At 56.5% G+C, this 18750-nt stretch overlaps 6 protein-coding genes across 6 annotated transcripts; 3 read left to right on the plus strand and 3 right to left on the minus strand.

Annotated features, from left to right (window-relative positions):
* Positions 1–519: 519 nt before the first annotated feature.
* Positions 520–5709, minus strand: MKK02DRAFT_30697 (uncharacterized protein; the record flags this gene model as incomplete). Its single annotated transcript, XM_053088111.1, has 15 exons — positions 520–1016; positions 1140–1207; positions 1266–1320; positions 1396–1467; positions 1535–2126; positions 2210–2585; positions 2743–3136; positions 3161–3202; positions 3434–3449; positions 3499–3565; positions 3615–3722; positions 3770–3788; positions 3839–4430; positions 4490–5491; positions 5599–5709. 15 exons carry the CDS (start codon positions 5707–5709, stop codon positions 520–522), a joined length of 4011 nt encoding a protein of 1336 aa, XP_052941943.1.
* An 851-nt stretch (positions 5710–6560) lies between these two features.
* On the plus strand, positions 6561–6881 carry MKK02DRAFT_41312 (uncharacterized protein; the record flags this gene model as incomplete). The annotated part of the gene is made up of 1 exon (XM_053091517.1): positions 6561–6881. The coding sequence occupies one exon, from the start codon at positions 6561–6563 to the stop codon at positions 6879–6881; it is 321 nt and encodes a 106-aa protein (XP_052941944.1).
* A 129-nt stretch (positions 6882–7010) lies between these two features.
* Positions 7011–12333, minus strand: MKK02DRAFT_30698 (uncharacterized protein; the record flags this gene model as incomplete). The annotated part of the gene is made up of 10 exons (XM_053088112.1): positions 7011–7134; positions 7286–7371; positions 7398–8087; positions 8138–9292; positions 9376–9460; positions 9732–9790; positions 9885–10541; positions 10585–11589; positions 11907–12117; positions 12233–12333. 10 exons carry the CDS (start codon positions 12331–12333, stop codon positions 7011–7013), a joined length of 4173 nt encoding a protein of 1390 aa, XP_052941945.1.
* Positions 12334–12798: 465 nt separating this feature from the next.
* On the plus strand, positions 12799–14757 carry MKK02DRAFT_30699 (uncharacterized protein; the record flags this gene model as incomplete). The annotated part of the gene is made up of 3 exons (XM_053088113.1): positions 12799–13003; positions 13064–13917; positions 13963–14757. 3 exons carry the CDS (start codon positions 12799–12801, stop codon positions 14755–14757), a joined length of 1854 nt encoding a protein of 617 aa, XP_052941946.1.
* Positions 14758–15354: 597 nt separating this feature from the next.
* Positions 15355–17146, plus strand: MKK02DRAFT_41316 (uncharacterized protein; the record flags this gene model as incomplete). The annotated part of the gene is made up of 3 exons (XM_053091518.1): positions 15355–16404; positions 16452–17042; positions 17111–17146. The coding sequence occupies 3 exons, from the start codon at positions 15355–15357 to the stop codon at positions 17144–17146; spliced, it is 1677 nt and encodes a 558-aa protein (XP_052941947.1).
* Positions 17147–17185: 39 nt separating this feature from the next.
* On the minus strand, positions 17186–18447 carry MKK02DRAFT_35553 (uncharacterized protein; the record flags this gene model as incomplete). The annotated part of the gene is made up of 5 exons (XM_053089201.1): positions 17186–17332; positions 17376–17708; positions 17767–18136; positions 18184–18304; positions 18345–18447. The coding sequence occupies 5 exons, from the start codon at positions 18445–18447 to the stop codon at positions 17186–17188; spliced, it is 1074 nt and encodes a 357-aa protein (XP_052941948.1).
* Positions 18448–18750: the final 303 nt, after the last annotated feature.

Genomic DNA, 18750 nt, shown 5'->3' on the forward strand with positions numbered 1-18750 from the left:
CCAGACATTGGTACCATGTGGTGTAGATGGTGCTATCTGAGCCAAGGGGAAGTGATATCGCGTGAACTTGCGAGCTTTGCGGGAATGACAGGGCAGGGTGGGGCAGTTACGGCATGTTTCATCTGCCCAGACTTTTGGGATCACCGACCGCCAAGAGATCTCAAGACAATCGGTTATCGCTAAACTCTACCGTTTGTGCGCTCCGTATCGTTCCGGCCCTATCAACGAGCGTCCAGATCGGAGTGCTCAGCAAATGCCGCGTTGACCCATGCGGATCAGTCGCTAGATTTTGTTATCTCGAGAGGAATGCGGCGGTCTGTGGCGGTCTAATCGGCGGCGCTCAGCATAAGCGACCGTGCGGGCGCCTTCTCCGGCCGCGGGACTCCCCAAAGTATGCTGGACGAAGCTGCGTGCCATCGAAGGGAGAAGCAAGGCGGTCTGTTGTAGAGAGCGACTCCAAGCGGATCAGCGAGTAAAAGCCGTCGAGGTTTAGTACCAGTTACAAGCTCACTCTTGCTGTCATCTTTCGCTCCACATGCCTCCAGCCTTGGCATCCCCATTCTGTATCAGCTGATAAGAGAAAGAATAAATGATTAGCACAATCTCAGACTGGTGCCGCCGGATCTCCAGCCCGCAGCGGCTCTGCTGGAATCTTGGCAAGTGGTAGCATGCGGTCAGGTATGAGGAGTCCGGACCGGGTCGGATTGCGGTACTAGCGTTATCTATGCCAAGGATTCCAGCGTTTCTCGCGATGAGCTCTCGGCCGCAGCGCCGAGACTCGCCGAGGTCTCCGAGATTCGATAGCGCGTCAAGACGAATGTAAGCAAGCTGAACCACGGCATCGCCCGCATAGTGCATCCGCAGGTTATGTAGTAGAAGTCGCACTGGCGCGGGGACTAGCTGGTGTGGTGGTGTACGCTCAGTCAGCGATGTCAAGTCGGCCCAGGCGATGCTGTCGCAGAGGCGTAAGACAGCAGCAAGAGAGCCGCGAGCTCGAAGTCGATGGCGGCCCGGCGCTAGGACTCAAAGCGTGAAATAACAGCTGTTTCATTGACCATTCTCAGAGTCATATGGAGTCAGTAGATGTGAGAGGAGTTGTTAGTTCCAGTATGGATGTCGATCTCTTGCAATGGGTCCACCTTGACATCCTCTGATGATTTGCATATCTTGACCAATGTTGAGGGTAGGGGTGTTCGCTTGATGGATGCTGCGCGGGTCAGCGCATCCGCGTGATTAGGTATAGCATCCGATTCACAGTCACTCACAGAACTTCTTGCGCCTTCGCCGACTGATCCCCGCTGATCCGCCCCTCCTGTAGGGCTCGTATGCAGCTTCATTCCTGACTCTCGTCTCCTGGCCCCCGGCGTACCCCAGCACTCTACCTCGCATACGGACGGAAGATAGCGTGACCGATAGCGAGGATGAGGGTGCGTCCTGTAAGAGGGGATGGCGGAGCGGGACAGATCACTGTCTGGTCAGCCGCATATTCAAGGGCGCCATCAGTAGCCTATCTCACCTTGACAACCTCATAAACCATTCCTTACTGCCTCCCGCCAAGCATCCAATACCGCCCACGCCTCATCGCCAACAGCGACTCCCCTTCCCTCCCACTCGTCGGTTTCCTTGCCCTCAACTGTCCACATCTTCTCAATCACCTCCATCGGTACTTTCCATCCCCTCCAGTAAGTGAAAGCCTGCCACTTTGGCTTGGACACCCATTCCACGCAATCGTCCTCGCCCAAAGCGCGCTGTTCCCCCGCGGTATACATGATACGCTTGTGTGAGGCGCTCAGATGGACGCAACTCCTCGCGAGTTGGCCAAGATCTCCGACTACCACATCCTGCAACAACAGCCGGACGTGTAGGAGCTCCTCCTCCCCGTGCTTGACCGAGCGGACGATCCCGGTGATATCTCCTGACGCCTCCATCTCGTCCAAGTGGGGACCGATGTCAACCTCGCCGAGGCTGTTGATATCGCCCGATGTACGAATGTGACGCAGATTGGGCGACTGGAGAAGCCACTGAGCGAGTGCGGGGTCTAGGGAGAGTTCAGATGCGGGAGGGGGGAAGCCGTGTTGAAGAAGCGAGTTTATTGCGCTGCCCAGTGAAAAGTCCAGGTAGACCACCTCAACAATGGGCATAGGCATGAGTTCGTCAAACCAAACATATCAGGGGCTGCGATTGAAGCAATTGCGAGAACACTGCTCACGATGTGGTCGTATTCGCTCGGACGAAAAACTGCTCGCCGAACCCCAGACAACGCGGGCTTGCACACGGGCAGCGGGGCGAGCTGCCCGAGCCAGCTAAGCTCGGCGAGAATGGGTAGGTTGCCGATTGAATCCGCCAGACAGTCGGAGCCGAAATCTTCCGCGTCGTCGTGGAAATTGATGTAGAGCTCGCGGATATGAGGGCTGTTATCAACGAGATCCGCGAGGGGCTGGTGCCGCTCCGAATCATATTCGCCCTCAAAGTGGATGACCAGGCGTTGGATATTGGTGATGCCCTGATGGTCTGGGAAGGGAGGGATGGGAAGGGGGCCGAGGTATTCGGCGAGATTGATATCGAAGGAAGTGACGTTTGGTGCGCTGTTGAGGAAGAGTGGGATGGCCTCAGGGTATTGTATGTCCGCTCAGCGCCAGGGAGGTAAGAGCCGAAAAGTGGATGGGGTGACGCAGTAGTAAAGTGTTGAGCGACTCCGGCGTGCTAGAATAACGCCATGGTAGATCATCCCCATGGGCCCACAGCTCACGGACGTTGGGCGATACGAGGTCGAGCAGGTTGGTAAGGCCAACGATGGTCCCGGCTACGGGCGCCATACTGACCGAGTGGACGAGGCTGAGCTTCCTCGAATCGGCATTCATCATGAAGGACCGGAGTCGCTTCCGCAGGGACGCGGCAGTGCTACCGCTACGAGCGGGCGGACCGATAGAAGGGTCACGGAGATTGAAGCGCAATTCTCGCCAGATCGACACCTCGGCGATTTTGGTCAGGGAGGGGTGGGTCCGGGCGAGGGCTGCGGCCGAGGAAGAGCTTAGATAGCCGACAATATCGGTGAGCAGCTCGAGTGGCAGGGAGGTGAGCGATGTATGTTCAGGAGGGGTACCCTGACTGGTGAGCTCCTCGCTGGCGCCTGTTCCTGCACCGAAGTCGCTCAACTCACGTTGGAAGCGGACATCTTGATGCCTTCGATTGTCCGTGCAGCCTGCTCGTGAGTGTTATCCTTCATAGACGACATTGTTTGCCGAAACATGATAATCTGACGAGGAGATGTAGAGTAGCAGAGGGAGGAGACCGAAATTTAGGTTTCGACCTGGGCTGCGCTCATTCTTGCGCGTCCGATCCCCACGTTCCCCACTTTTGGGCCACTCTTCCCAATATCAGTATCTAACGGGCCTCTAGAGCAGGCGAGATCGTGGAGTACACGTGTGCTGACACAGAGTGGCCCTCTCCTGGATATCATGTATATGTCCATCAATGTAGTAGCTTGGCTCGCCGCACATCCCCCTCCCTGTCGCCTTCATCCGTCCCGGCATCCCCTTGACCCCGCCCGCTCGGTAGATCTAGGCTATCGAATCAGTCACGGCCCATCCGATGAATGATATTGAGGGACTCACCTTATCAAGTTGTTTCCCCACTCATCGTCCTGCTTCAGCCGTACCCTCCGCCGTTCTCCGGACCTGACGGCCCATGACGCCTGACTCCGCCCGAGTGTCATATCAGCACTGTATATTTAGCTTACACTCTTCGGGATCACCGATAGACCACTTACTCAGGGCGCCCCTTCAGGGCTGCATAGCAGTGTTCAGCCCTCCTACTTCTTTCTCGCCATACTCATCACAGTACGCAGTCAAGATTTTCCAAGCTGCATCGCCTACAGCCACCCCTCGGCCCTGCCACTCCTCCCTCGTCTTGCCTTCGACTTTCCTCATCTCCTCAACTATCTCTAGGTGAAAGATTTTGCCCTGGAAGTCGCTGGCTTCCCTCCAGCATGCCTGCGGCAGGCGGTAAGACACCTGCTCCATCTCGACCCCGGCATCCTTGTATTCCGAGATGCTGAAACCTATTGGGAGGGAGAGCAGCTTGTCGGATTTCGGACGATCCTCGATGTGCGAATCCTGCACCAGCAGGCGGACGGCGAATAGGTCCTCTTCGCCGTGGGTATAACTACTGATGTAGCCGTGAATGAGACCAGCCTCTTCAATTCCCCAAAGACTCTCGAAAATGGCGAATACGAATATGTCGCACGGGAATTGCCTACTAGTGTGTAGGATTCGTAGGTGGGGCGTCGCGCGAAGATCTGCCAGGTGCCCCTTGGTCAAACTATAGGTATGGGGTAGGCGACCATAGGTTGATGCCGCCTGGACGGGCGGGTGTGGCGACGTGTCAAAAAAGAGCTTCTCCAGCATGGGTAGTCTAGGGAAGGGCATAACCTGTTAGAAGTCAGCTTCGCAACGTTACGGGCAACCCCTGCGAATCCCCATTGGCTTACCACTGTGTTCCAATCTTGACTCTTAGCAGAGAGTGTCCGTAGACACGTGAATCCCGGTCCCTCTCGGTCAATGACATCGATCACAACGGCAAGCGGGACGTCCCAGTGGAGATCGACGAGGGACTGCCGCTGATGTAAATTAGCGGCGACGAGTTCCGTCAAAGCTGACGTATAGTGGGTGCCGCTGCTGATGGCCAAGCGCTCTACTCCTGGTGCGGGGCGGAGGAGAGTGATGAGGGGATGCATGGAGCCTGGCGCTATCCGACCGGACGCTCGGCAGAAGATGCGCAAGTCGCGAAGCTGCGGCATTGGTGAATGAGCTTGAGCATTGCTGGCCCACGTATGATGTGGCTGGTCGAGATGAAGATGGAGGGAGTGTAGATGGGGTGAGAGGCTGGCAAGGAAGGGGATGACGGAACCGACCCGGATTGCGCCTTCGCCGATGCGAATGTGCTTTAGCGCAGGGAAGGAAAGACCGCTGTCTAAGATCTTTGCGTCGAGTGTGGTGTTGTCCTCCGCCTTCCAGTGAGAGTCGAAGACGTGCTTGACAGGTGCCTCGATTTCCAGCCGCCGCAAACTCCCCGATACCAGATCCAGCAGCTGGAGCATCCCGTTCACCGCTCCCACCCTCGGCACCATCTTGACGCTCTCCACCATTCCGCACCGCCTAGCATCCGCCCTGAGAATGATCACCCTGATCTTCTCCTTGAGCGCGACCCGATGGCGCTCCTCCGCCTCCTTCGCCCTTGCGATAGACCAATCATGATCTGGCCGAGTCGCCGTCCGAACGTGAGGGCGGATGAGGGGATATTCGCCATGATGGGAATTGAGCGAGAGATCTAGCTCTCTCCATATGCGCTCGTCGGAAATGGAAGTGAGGGTGGAGTGGACGCGAGAGAGGACGACGGCGGATGGGCGATCGCAGAGAGACAAGAAGTGGGAAAGGATTTCTTGGGGGAGGGTAATGAGGGATGCGGGCGGTGTACTCTGCGCTTTGATAGACTGCCGGGGTCAGCTGAGAGCACACCACCTGATGCCAAGTAGGAGGTCAGAATCTTCATCGCCCTTCGTAGAGCGAGTCGCTAGATTGAGCCTGATGATGGACTCACTGAACGTGCGGATTTGCGACTCCCCGACTTCGCCTCCGGCTTCTGACTGGTCGCTCCAGTCTGAAGGCGGGTACGCTTCGAGCTTGAGCTATTCGTAGGTGGATCCGCCATTGTTGTGCTAGACGCGGCAGAGCAGCGGTGAATGCTTAGCGCGATATAATACAAAGGTGATTGCAAGCGCGAAGTCGGAATGTCTTTGAGGGTTCCACATTCCTCGGTAAAGTGGCGGAATATGAACTTTCTGAGCAGTGGCGCAAATCGTCAAGCGTCACATAGCACCGTCCCTCTGAGCGGCGAGGGGCTGGGCATGAGCGTAGTGTCCGGCTGCTTTTCTCGTAGCATAAGCTGATAGGTACAGTGAAGATCGGTTCCCGCGTGGAAGAGCCATAGTGTGATACCTCAGCCAGACGTACGTCCATGCAACAAATTAGGTCTCCACTACTGTAGCTAGCGGCGACTGGATTCGGAGTGACGTGTGCGCAAGCATTGTATACCAGCATACATGACCTGGGAGCGCCGGCAAGACCAGCAAAAAGGAAGGGACCTGATGCGTGTCGCAAGTCTTCAAAGGAGATCTCAGGAGTACCGGCTTGTCTCGCAAGTAGCCAAGATTACACCAAGATTATTCATGCGGGCTGTCACTTCCCTCTTCATACTTCCATCCCGAAAGCCAACTTGGACATCTGTACTGTTGCCGCTGATCCGCCTCTTACCGGTGCCTACATCTTACTCCAGCACACAGAGAGAAATTCACCGCACCCCGCCCCTGATCAGCCCTCCTGCTCACATCTCCAGCTCGATATCGCACATTCTCTGAGAGCTTTAGGAAGACCTGGTACTCAGCTCCGATATCGATTCGAGCGAACCATCCCTCTCCAATGACAGAGCAAGATCCAGAGTCGCTTACATCAAGTCCAGGTTGTCCTTTCTGGACACGCGCTGGCACCTGCTTTGGTATCGCCATGGCTGCCTTGGAGGCGGCTGACCTTTACTTTAGCACGTCACAGGCGAGCATCGAAGAGAAGGTCGCCTCCACGCTCTTGGTTGGGCTGACGTTTGGCGGTCTTGGGGGGACGATTGGCTATCTGATGGACCAGCGTCTTTGGCGTCTTCAGGAGCGAGAATGCGATCTGGCGGATGACCAGTACAGTGAACGTACACTTTCCGGCCGATCGATGAGCATTAGCGCGATGGAGAAGAAGAAGGGACTTCTAACCAGCCCCGTCGGCTTGATGGGGCTCGGTGGGCTGGAGAAGTCAGGGACGACGGAAATGGTCGTGTAGCATCACGGACTATGCAACATTGTTGCTATGGATTCAGGACGAAGCGATCTCTCTATCAAGCTGTCGACGAGCACGACGCCCGCTTTGAGGGAACATGGTGTGCACCGAGTGAGGAGCCCAAACGGGATACTACAGGAGCTTAGCGCAATGTGGATTGGCTGTGAAACAGTAGTCAGCCGGTCGACCTGCAGCTTGCAGTTCATCGGCAAGATTGAAGCTGTCAGACTCATAAGGTGGTGAGACTGTATCACGGCTTCGGTCAGTCTGTCGGTCTGCGTGATTGCGTCAAAAATAGCAAATAGGAGCGGTCAAGATGATCAGTATGACCCACAATCGGGAGCAAGAGAAGGTCTGCTCAGTGACTTCAAAGCCTCCACGTTGCTACTATCGACAGACAGACATACGTAGGGGGGTCCGCAAACATGGTGAACGAAGCTATTTCCGCTGAGAAGGGACTGCCGAGTCTCAGAAGTGGGAGGGACGAGCCATCCTGCGACATCAGCTTTGCGCTCCCACATTGCTGATCCGGTAGATGAGGGTACACTCACATTTGCTGCCCTGTCTTCGACCTGAGGCGCCCTCGTACCACTCCCTCAAAATCTTCCATCCCTTCTCGCCGACTGCCACTCCCCTCTTCTCCCATTCCTCCTGTCCAAGCCCCTCTGCTTCCCTCATCTCCTCAATAATCTCCATCGGAACCATCTTCCCCTTATAGTCTGTGTAGTCCACCCAGACCGGCTGATCGAGATGCTGGTAGTACTTGACCCGGTCGTTTCCGTGTTTCGTGGTGTACACCGTTCGGAATCGTTCCTTGCCGTCCGCACCCGTACAGCAATCCTCCTCGCCCGACCAATAATCCATCCAATCCCACTTGCTGTCTTCCACCTCCTCCATAAACATCAGGATGCGCGCGTGAAGGACGTCAGCGCCTTTGTGGGTGTACGAATAGATCAGCCCGTTGGGCCGATTCGAGCGCTCGATATTGTCCAGCTTGTCGAAGGTCGGGCGAGCATCTTCATCGAACGTGTCAAGAAGGGTGTGGATGGTGTGCAGTTTGGGAGAGGCACGAAGCTGTTTGGCGTATTCGCGTATCATGCCTTGGACGGAAGGCTTGTGTGGTAATGACGGTATGGCGGTGACGGCCGATCCCGGGAGGGGGCGTAGGTATATCGATTCGAGGCTGGGCAGCTCCGGGATATCGGTGATCTAAGGGCTCAGTCTATCGCTCGATCGTGCGAATAGGATAGCCAGCATACCACGTCATTCCAACCTGCAGGCCCCAGAACCAAACGACGAATCCACTTGAAGCCCGGACCAAGGGGTCCCATGGCAGACCCCTCCTCCGCTTCATCCCCATTCTCATCCTCATCCTCATCATCCCATCCCCTGATACACATGAATTGACAGAAGTCATGTGGAGAGACTCGCCAATCGAGATCCTCCAGCTCTGGCGAATACCCGACGGCGTTCCGAAGCGGTTCCAGCTGGTCGTCCAGATCGAACTTCCGATCCCCGCCCTCGACGGCCGCGTAGCTGGCCATGGGAAACGCCATTGAGAGCCGCCGTATGGAGGATACGAGATGAATGATCTCGACGAGCACCGGGACTGAATCGTACATTCCATATATGTCGTAGGGCGATTCGGTCGGCACCGTCAGAGTAAGACACTCGACGAAACAGAATTCCTCCTCGTCCTCCTCGTCATCATCCACCTCGTGATACTCCTTGAGATCTGGAGAGTCGGGGATGTCCAAGTCTTTGCTTTTGGCAAAGCTCGCTACGTCGATGCTGACGTCGAGGTGCTCCAGGAAGGGAGCCCGTACGAGCAGGAAGGGAACGAGGTCGAAGAACCGCGTCGCGTGGGGTCCGAGCCGAAGGTGCGTCAGGGCCGGAAACCAGATATCGCTGTGAATGAGGTGATAGTCGATAGTGTCCGGGATTTCCGCCCGCCGTATATTCTGCGGGGGATGGTATGCCGGCGCCTGGATCTCTAGGTGCTCCAGATGCTCCGATACCGCTTCCAGCAGTTCGACCATCTTCGGCGCCGTTCCCGGCCGAGGGACGAGCCGCACCGACTTGACGACTCCGCTGGGGAGAGATTCGACCACCTTGATGAGCTTGGTCGCCCTGGCTTTGATAGCTTTCCGGTGGGCTTTTTCGGCGCGATCCGCCGCTTTGACAGCCGCGGGTTGCGCCTGCGGCTTGTCTGGGGCGTATCTGGGGATTTGGGGTCGGACCCCATAGTACGGACTGAGCGATACGTCGATGTCCCGCCAGATCGCGTAATCGGCGACCGAGGTAAGCGACGGGGCGACCAAGGCGAAGGCGAGACCGGATGTCTTGTCCAAATGCAGGACAATCTCCTGGAGCAATTCTTGCGGGAGGTCGGTAAGGGTTGTGGGACGTGGCATCTGGATGGTCAGCTTGTGTCGATGTCATTATTGGGGCAAAGATAGTGAGGCAAGAAAGGGGAAGGTTGGATGATCCCACTCACCAATTGTGAATTCGCCTTCGAGGCTTCTCCAAGATTCTTTGCTCTCGCGCGGGTCTTCGGCGGGGACATAGTGCGCCTGGCCGTCCTGTAGGTGGAGGGCAGAGACTTCTACTGGGAAGGTAGATGTAAAATCTCAAGAAGGATAATGGTGGACGGTGGGGTGGAGGGCTCGAGCGTGCAGGCCAAAACCAGTCCGTGCGTTCACTCCAGGAATACTGGCAGAAGGGTGCATGGACCTCGCCGATAGAACATGCTCGTACATAGCCTGTGACTCCCCATAATCACTACATACTTCAGATATACTCTGCAGGTCTGGAAAGATTCGTCAAACGGTATGTAAAAGTCAGAGACTATACGGCGGCTGAAAGGTTATCTCCAAGAAGTAGAGCGGGGCAAAGTTGGGGTTCCAAGGACCCTGCAATATCAGCTCAGTCAAGACGGTGGCATGTCACTCCAAAGCGGATCACTCACAGAAATCCATACGCCTGCCTACAATCACCCCCTCACACCCCATTCAAATAGTCCTCCAGAATCCGCCACGCCTCATCTCCCACCTCCACCCCTCTCTTCATCCACTCTTCCTTACTCGCGCCTTGAACAACTCTCATCCGCTCCAACAATTCCACCGGTACCTCCTTTCCCTCATACTCCGTCATGTCCTGGCTCTTTGGCACCCTTATCGTGTCCAGAAATCCGCCATGATCCTCCTCCGCCTGGGACCGCGCCTCCTGCTCGCTTCGCGTATATGGTATCCGACGCCAGACTTGTTGAGCAGGATCGGCAAGGGGCGTCCAGTCCTTGGCGCGGACGTCCTGTAGAAGCATGCGAAGCTGAAGCAGCTCCGAGTTGCCGTGTTTGTACGAGCGGACGCGCGAAGTGACATGCCCGGCTGACTCGGTGGCGATGACGGCCGGGATGTCTTCCAGACTGGTACCGTATCCTCCCATCCGGAAGAGGTTGAGCGTGTGGAGGCGGGGATTATCGTGGAGCAGGTCGACAAGGTCGGGAGGGATGACCTGAGCAGGGGAAGGGGTGGGAGGCCGGGTTTGCGAAAGATCGCTAGAAGAGTTATGGAAGCTGTAGATCTGGGACGAGTTGGTCGATTGTCGAGCCCAGCAATCAAGGTGGACCACCTCGAGATTTGGCAGGGTGGGAACAACGGAGAACTGGAAGTGAGCTCATGTTATAGAAGGCGGTCAGGCAACTCACGGGATCAATCCAATCCCTGTTCTCCAGTACCAGCCTCTTCAGCTTGGAGAAGATCTGCGTATCCAGCCTTGGCAGCATCGTAAAGATCTCCGTTGGTCCCCGCCAGTACAAACTCTCCAGCTTCGCCAGCCGCCCGATGACTGACACAAGGTGTCCCGCTCCGGCACTAACGGGCCAGCCATATCCCATGTACAGCTCGCGTAGCTCTGGACTGTGCTCCAGTAGCGCCTTGAGGACCGGAAAGGAGCTGGCGCTCGATCCAACGCCCCCGTCGCTGTACCGTACCAGCGCCCGCTGTAGCTTGGTGTCCCGGCTGATGGATGGCGTGGTGACACCGAGATCTACCGGGAGATCCACAGTATCCATGATGCTGATTTCGAGCGAGGTGAGGTTTGGCGCCGCGTCGACGAATAAGGGGACGACGGCGGTGAAGCGGATCGAGGCGATCCCAAGGGATAGGTGCGTGAGTGATGGGAAGGAGAGCCCCTGACGGACGAGAAGGAAGTCAAGGGTATACCGGTGCGGTATGATGTTCCCGTTCCATCGCTGTCGGCGATACCCCGAGGTCTGTATCTCCAGCTCCAGCAGGTTCCGAGAGACCTCGCCGAGCAGTTTCGCCATCTCCGGGACAAGGCCCAGATGAGGAACGAGCGAGAGCGACCGGACGTGACTCAGCCGCTGGGCGTCTGCACTGCTTTCGAACCGCTCCCATCTTCTGCGGATCCCGTATCGGTGCCGTTCGAGCACCTCCCGCACCTCCGGCTCGTCCCAAAGGCCAGCACGGATGTACATCGCCACCTCGGACGCGTCAGAGGGGCCGCGGGGGAGGTACGGATTGAGAGAGAGATCCAGCCTGCGCCAAAGACCGTGCTCGGCTGAGCCTGTCAGGACGGGGGATGTCAACGCCAGGTTGAGGGCGGAGGGATGGTCCAGCTGGGACGCAATGTAAGCGAGGAGCTCTGGCGGGAGAGCGGTGAGGGATGCGGAACACCGAGCTGGTTGCATCTTCACTATGTCGATGGATTTGCCTGTACGTGATGTATTGTTGCGAACAGACATAGAGGAGATAGATCAAGAAGAGAGAGCTTAGATGGGCGAAGAACAACGTTGTGGTGGCTGGCCTAAGCGGAAGATCTATTCTCCGGACTACCCAATCGGGAAATACAGCGCAAGATCCGAGGAATGTGGCAGTGTGGCAGGTACCTCTGGTATGTGACAGAGGAGGACATGTCCCGCATGGCCGAGCGAGGGAATGCTATTGGGTAGGCAGCATGTACAGGATGTCCCTCATGTAGGTTGATAGATTTCTGCGCTCAGCAGACCTTGCCGCTCAGAGATGCTTGACAATCCCCTCCGGTTGTGTGGGGTGGCAAATCTCTCAACCTCTTCGAAGAGTGACGCGCAAGGAGGTACAGAGGACGAGGACTGCCCATCGCTCTCGAGATCCAATCCGTGTCATCTCTGGTAATGCCAGTAGCTGGAAGCGCAAATATTGATGACGAGCCCGATATGTCTTTCAGGTGGGCGATACAGCTCGTTATCAGGGTACTTACTTCTATCGCATTATCTGCGAGGACGGCGCCTCCGATTTGCGGTCAAAGATGGGCACATTTGCGACAACATCGGAAGTATGAGTCACGCTACTGACTCGAAAGCCACTTGGACAACGGCGGGGCCCAGGGATGCCGAGGCGGTGACGCCTACACATGCCTGTTCTGCGCAAGGACGTCGGAGGCGGAATTCGGACATTGATCCCAGCACAGATTGTGTGCGAGAAGATGAGCTGGGCGGCATGCATCATTGTGTTCTTACTCCTTCATTTAAGCTGATGGTCCTTCCCCTGATGACACCACACCCCTCCGTTAGGATCCGGAGAGATAGGCACCTTCGACATATGTAGCGTCAACAAGCAGCTTCGTGAGGTCCAACCGCCACCAGACTTGTTGTATCCTATCTTTCAGCCTTCCTTATGCCTTTTATCTGAGCTGAGTGATCGCTCATCATAGCCGACAGCGGGTCTACGCCCTTTCCCATTGTGCAGCTCTTGAGGAGCACGACCCCACACCGCTCGGCTACATAGTACCATGCGCCACACCTTCGCCACCCGCACACCCTCACGCCACTTCGCACGGACCTGATCTGATCTCACCTATGAATTTGGCTCACGTCTCCAACTTCCTCTTCTTCTATCTATTTGTCGACACATCCTCGATCATGAGCGCTACGCCTAGCTCACCTCCTCCTAGCGAGAGCAAGCCTACTCGCGACCTGCCGCACATACCGCTCGAGGTGCTCTTGCAGATCGCAGCGCATCTGGATGTCCCCTCGGCGTTGAATTTGAGTAGGACGTGTAAGGGGTTGAGGGATGCAGGGGAGTGTAAGGTCTGGGAGATGGTAGATGTCACGAGTGGATGGGATCGTGAGTATCTGCTCAATTATCTGGATATGAAGATCAAGGAAACGACCGCTAATCATCCAGCTGAGGGGGATAGCGGAGCGGAGTTCGATATACCCTCCGTCAACTCCTACCATACTCGCGGTGACACGGTGTACCGCAAGCTGGAAAATGTCCTCGGCGCGCTGAAGGCGTACACGTTTCGCATAGAATGTGTTCGGGCTCTACGAATCGAGCCGGTCGATGGTACACCTTCATCTAAGCGCGGCAGCATGTTCGTCATACTTCTTCAGCTACTCGCGGCCCAGGTCAAGCGGCTCGACATTGTCCCCCTTCCATGGCCGGGAGAGTATCTTCTCCAATCCCATCCCGACATCAATCATAAAGCTTTTGTCGACACCTTCAACTGGGCGTCATTCCCATTTCCCAAACTCGCTCACCTCAGGTACGGGTACGAGCTGGACGGGGCGGAGCCAGTAGACGAGTGGATGATGCGGATGTCAGGTCTGGAGGAGTTGGAGTACAGCTGTGCCCAGGATGGCTACGGGCAGTATCCGTCCAAGTCCAAGGGAAGGCCACCGTTGATGCGGCTCAAACGGCTCACCTTCAACAACCTCCGTGCTGAGGACGGCGACATGGATATCACACTCGCTATCCTCGCCACCCTCCTCGAGAACTCCCCGAACCTCGAGTACCTACGTCTCAAAGGCACTTGGCACCCTCGGGCGCGGGACAAGGCGCTCAAAGCGATGGCCAAGCTGGAGCACCTCAAAACGGTGGTGGTAGTACAAGGGGAGGATAGCATCCCGAGTGTGGATGTAGGGATGGACTATGAGGGCGGGATCGAGTTCCAGCACTTTGGAAAACAGACGATGCGGTTCGAGGAGGCGGTCGTGGAGAATCTGGGATGGGACGAGATGCACGAATTGCGGTTCGAGGTGAGTCTGAAGCTTTTCATTGCGGGTACAGAGCTGAACGTACAGAGCCTTCGCATTCCTCGTGTCAAGAATCTCAGGCGCCTGACGATCCTCACCACTCCCCGTCTTCCCCTCGAAGACTACATCTCCCTCTCTATCGGCCCATCACCACTCAAGACCGGACACCTCTCACCCTTCTTCTTCCAGTACATCCAGCGCAACCCTCAACTATCCATCATCCTGTTCCTGTTCCTCGAAGAGCCCTTCCCCTCGGCTTACAATGCGCACTCGGTGGAGCCGGAATACTTTGTCGATCCCCCTCGGTGGGAGATGGAGGGCCATCGGGGCGCTACCATCCGCCAATACACCGTCGGGCGGATCGAGCAGTTCTGGCACATCCGGACGCTGTCCAGATCGCTCGATCATAAATCCGGGATGGCATATGTCGGGGCTAGGAGGGTATGGCAGGACTTCACCCACTTCCGAGGGAGGACGGTGCCCCGTCATGTCCTGGAAGAGGTGTATAAAGCGGCAGACCTTTCCCTCGAATCCATCGAAGGGGGACGCGAGCTGGAGATGCCGGACGCGGCATGGGCGATACTCCGCGATTGGCGGGAAACGGCCGGGGATGAGAGCGAGGTGGAGGATGACTTTACGGATGAGGATCTCGATGGGGATGAGATGGATACTGAGGACGACGATGAAGAAGATGAGGATGGAGCGAGCGATGGAGGGTGGGGATTAGGACAGGCGATGGCGGACAATGTGGATGATGTGGATGGCGACGGGTGGGTGGATACGGACGATGATGGGGAGTATGACGATTATGACGGCGAGAGCGATGATCCGCTGGGGATGTGATGAGTGGGAGTGGTGGCGGGCGCAGATGTCAAGGGGCAGGGCGGGGTGTGGGCACACGACCATCTATGTGAAACCATCACTGACGGATGACGCACGGACTAGACTATTGTGCTGTTCTGACCTCTGATCGCCTTACTTACGGTGGTAAAAGCATTAACCCAGCATGACCATCACGAGCCGCCTAGTACTTTCCTCGCGCGTTGACCATTCGATCAAGACATGTGACGCAAGCGCATACCAGGTACTTGATGCAGCTTTGCATCTGCGATATGACCGAAGCTTCCGCCGGAAGCCAACAAAACTTCCCGAAGCGGCGGACGGCGGGATTTCGGCTCGGATACGGATGCGGATCGTAAGCGGCCGGAGTGCTGGAACTTCTGCGGAGCGTACATTGCGGCACTTGCACTGGCCTCTCTTTGCCTCTCTATGTCATCTACCTTGCTCTCGAATAACAGCTATAAAGGCCGTTGTCTCCTCCACATATCCGAGGTTCTCATCTCTCGCTGGTACTCGTCAAAGCGTTGATCGGATTGGTGAGTTTGCGTGGGCCCATGCTTGCTTGGTAACTTGAACCAGACTGATTCATCTAGCCGCTCGATGCCCTCATCCTCTTTGGTCAGCGGCGCGCGGACGACCGCGTCTCGACCTCCCCGTCAAATCCAATACTCCCTCCAATCCCTACCCCTCGAGATCCTCGACCTCGTTATCTATCATCTGGACCGTCCCGCAGCGATCGCGCTCGCTCGGGTCAGTCCCGCATTTACCGCGCCGGCGCAAGCTAGGATATGGCGTCAAGTCAACCTGTCGGTCAATCCACACTATGGGAAGGAGCCCAGAGTCTGTCCTCATGAGGAGGAAAGTCGGGGTCACAGAGATTGGATGGCCAATATGCTGTACAGGGCGTCGTGTCAGCACGACGAGGCGATGGCGGCAAGAGTGAAGACGGTGATGCTGAGGGCGGACGAGAGACGTCTCGGGACGATCGAACATATCAAGCTCGTCTCGCGACCCACCTCGGTCCATGCGGTACTCCAGTTCCTGAATTACGCCTCGCCCAATCTTCGGTCACTCGAGATCGGATCATACTATCCGGTCGTAGGCGACTGGGACGATGAGACGCTCGACCTCAATTGGCTTATCCGCGAGCTATCCTTCCCCCTCTTGACCCACCTCCGCATCGGAAACGACTCACTGCGTTTCGCCCAGACCCTCGCGGAAATCACTCGCACGGCACCGCAGCTCGTATCACTCGATGTGGACTTGCAGCACTGGCTCAAATCGCCCTGGTTGTTTGCCGAGCCCGGCCCGCTGCGACACTTTCCCCGGCAGGAGCGGACCCGGATCCGCAAGCTTCGTTTGAAGTTTGGAGACGCGCCGGGCGCCGCGTCGAACAATACGGAGAAAAATATTGAACCCGCTCTGGCGCTCCTGGAGCATTGTCCGGACCTAGAGCGTCTGACCATACAATACGACGGGTCGCTCAGGTCGGCCGTCGATCGGGTTACCGACGTTATCGACAAGCACAAGACGCTCCAGCGTCTGTTTTGGCCTTTCAGCCTCAGATCGATGGAGGCGTATGTGGGAAGTAGGGAGTCCGCGTCTGGGCTCACTGTCATTGTGATATATACCTGCGACTGGAGCGACATGGTAAGTGTCTCTTATTATCTCGGAGACGTAGCTGTGCTGACGTCCAGCTTGAGCGCATCCCTTCACCGGCCCATCTTGAATCGATGGTCCTCCTTGAACCCTACACCAAGCGACCACCTATCTCCTCCATCCAGCCTACTATCGCTCAAGCGATGCTTCCCTCCCTATCCAATGCCATGCGCCGGTCTCGCCAACTCAGGACCATTCAGACCGTCCATACCCTAGAAAATGACGTCGATAAAGGCGAGATCGACGTTTTTGACCGGCTCGAAGCAATGGACACCTCCCACACCTATACCGCTTACTTTACATCCCTCCGCCATCCCTCCAGCTCGCATGAGCTCTTCTACGCTCGTATCCTTCTATCTCATACGGAGATCTCGGACACACCCGTCCCGCACCAGACGATCCTCACCGCGGCGATTCCGCCCAATCCTCTGGCGATCCGGTACAAGGCGAACGACGGGACGTTGAGGGAGAAGGTGTATAGGAAGGAGGATGAGGCGAGGTGGCAGATCTTTACGGACTTCCAGGGAGAGAAGGTGCCGCTGGAGGTGCTTGAGGAAATGCGGGGGGTGGAGGAGACGGAAGGGGAGTGGGAAGGGAGGGGCATCGAAGTTGGGGATGAGGCTTGGAAGGTCTTATTGAGATACCGAAGCGCACAAGCGATCAGTGAGTGCGCCAGATGGACTCGCTGATCACTCAGTCTAAGCATCTTCAGCCCCTCGTCCCATCGATCTAGACATAATCTATATATAGGCGCATACGAGGTCTGTACCGCCTACACTGGTCGTTGGCTTTGACTGCTAGCAGGCTCATTGCCCCCGTTCACTGACTCTGCCTTCTCTTCAGGCGTCCACGGCTTGGCATCTCCTAGCCGTTCCGCCGTCGACCCAGCATTTCCAGGGTTTCGCAGCCCCGCTTCAATCTATTCATCAGCTTCAAACCTACTCAGTTGAACGAAGACTCACCTGTCTGACATAGCTGATCTGCCTCAAGCGCTCCGACTCGGCAGGTGTCAACTTGAGGTACACTTCCACCCCGATAATATGCAGCAGCCACCCTAGCCACGCTCCTACAGGGAAGCAAGCCTGCATGGCCGCCGAGAGTTGCTCCACGTTTCCGCCCTTGAAGTTGGCGCGAACAGAAGTCTGAAGTGCGTGTCCGAGGAGGTTTGTACCATCGATTACTGGGGCGCAGGCAGGATACCGAGAGAGTAAATCCGCGTCCGGAAGCATAAAGTGGAGGACGTCGCAGCTGTATGAGAGGTAGATGGCGGAAGAGGCGGGGTAGAGGCTGATAATCTGCGCGGCGATGATGAAGCTAATCATCAGCGCAGCCTATTGGTTGTGAGATGAACACGTACATGATGCGTAAGGTGATGATACTCCCAGCCCAGATCCACGCCCTTAGCATCCAAGCGCGATGCTGCTCGATCTGCTTCATCCGGATATTGTATATCGCCATGCCTAGCGCACCGAGGAAAGCGATCGACAAGGCACCGAAGAAAACTTGGATGGTAACTGATCCGCCGAAGGAGCGATCGGCTATCATGAAGACTCCGACGGTACTGATGATGCCGAGCAGGACAGCGAGGTAGCCAGCAATTCGGTGGTATAGGCGGAAACGGTGGCGAATGAAGGGGGTAAATTGAAAGACCGCAAGGAGGGAGGCGGGGAGGATGGTGCCGAGATGAAGAAGGATACCGGTTTTGTAGCGAGACATGAGGAACCTGACTATCAGTTGAAGCGCATCAGTCGCAGAGGATGGCATACATACCAGTAGCACTCGCCTGGCGCGGCTCCGCCTCTTGAGCCATCTGCCGGGCAGAATGTACTAAAGTTGAGGTATTGGAAGCGGGCAAGTACGAAGCCGAACATAGCTCCTGCTAAGATAAACCCTGCTAATCAGCTCTCATCTTCCTCCGCCCCGAAACCTACAGAGGACGAGATTGTAGAGCTTCTTGAAGCCGACAGCGTGCATCACTGGAGTGAATCCGCTTGGGACTCGTTCAGTGTTGGATTTGGCGGTTGAGGAGGACATGGCTGTGCGAGGAAGATACGAGCTGATGAGTGAAACGCCGCCATCGCGTGACCGCCAGCTCTTATATATACGTACAATCTAGGCGGAGCGGAAAGAAAGGCCAGCGGAGAGGTATGGCCGCATGGCTCGGCCTCGGCCATAGAGCGTAGAGTGCGGCTTCGGGGATAAGGGGGTTACGTCACCGATAAGATAAGATAACGAAGCTAGAGTACTGCGAACACTGCATGCTCATCCCGGCAAACAGGGGAGGATGATTGGATAAGCGCTGAGGCTTCCACGTACGACCTGATCATCAAATGCACG

The sequence above is a fragment of the Dioszegia hungarica genome (assembly GCF_025882075.1).
Source record: "Dioszegia hungarica strain PDD-24b-2 chromosome Unknown MKK02contig_31, whole genome shotgun sequence".
Lineage (NCBI taxonomy): Eukaryota > Fungi > Basidiomycota > Tremellomycetes > Tremellales > Bulleribasidiaceae > Dioszegia > Dioszegia hungarica.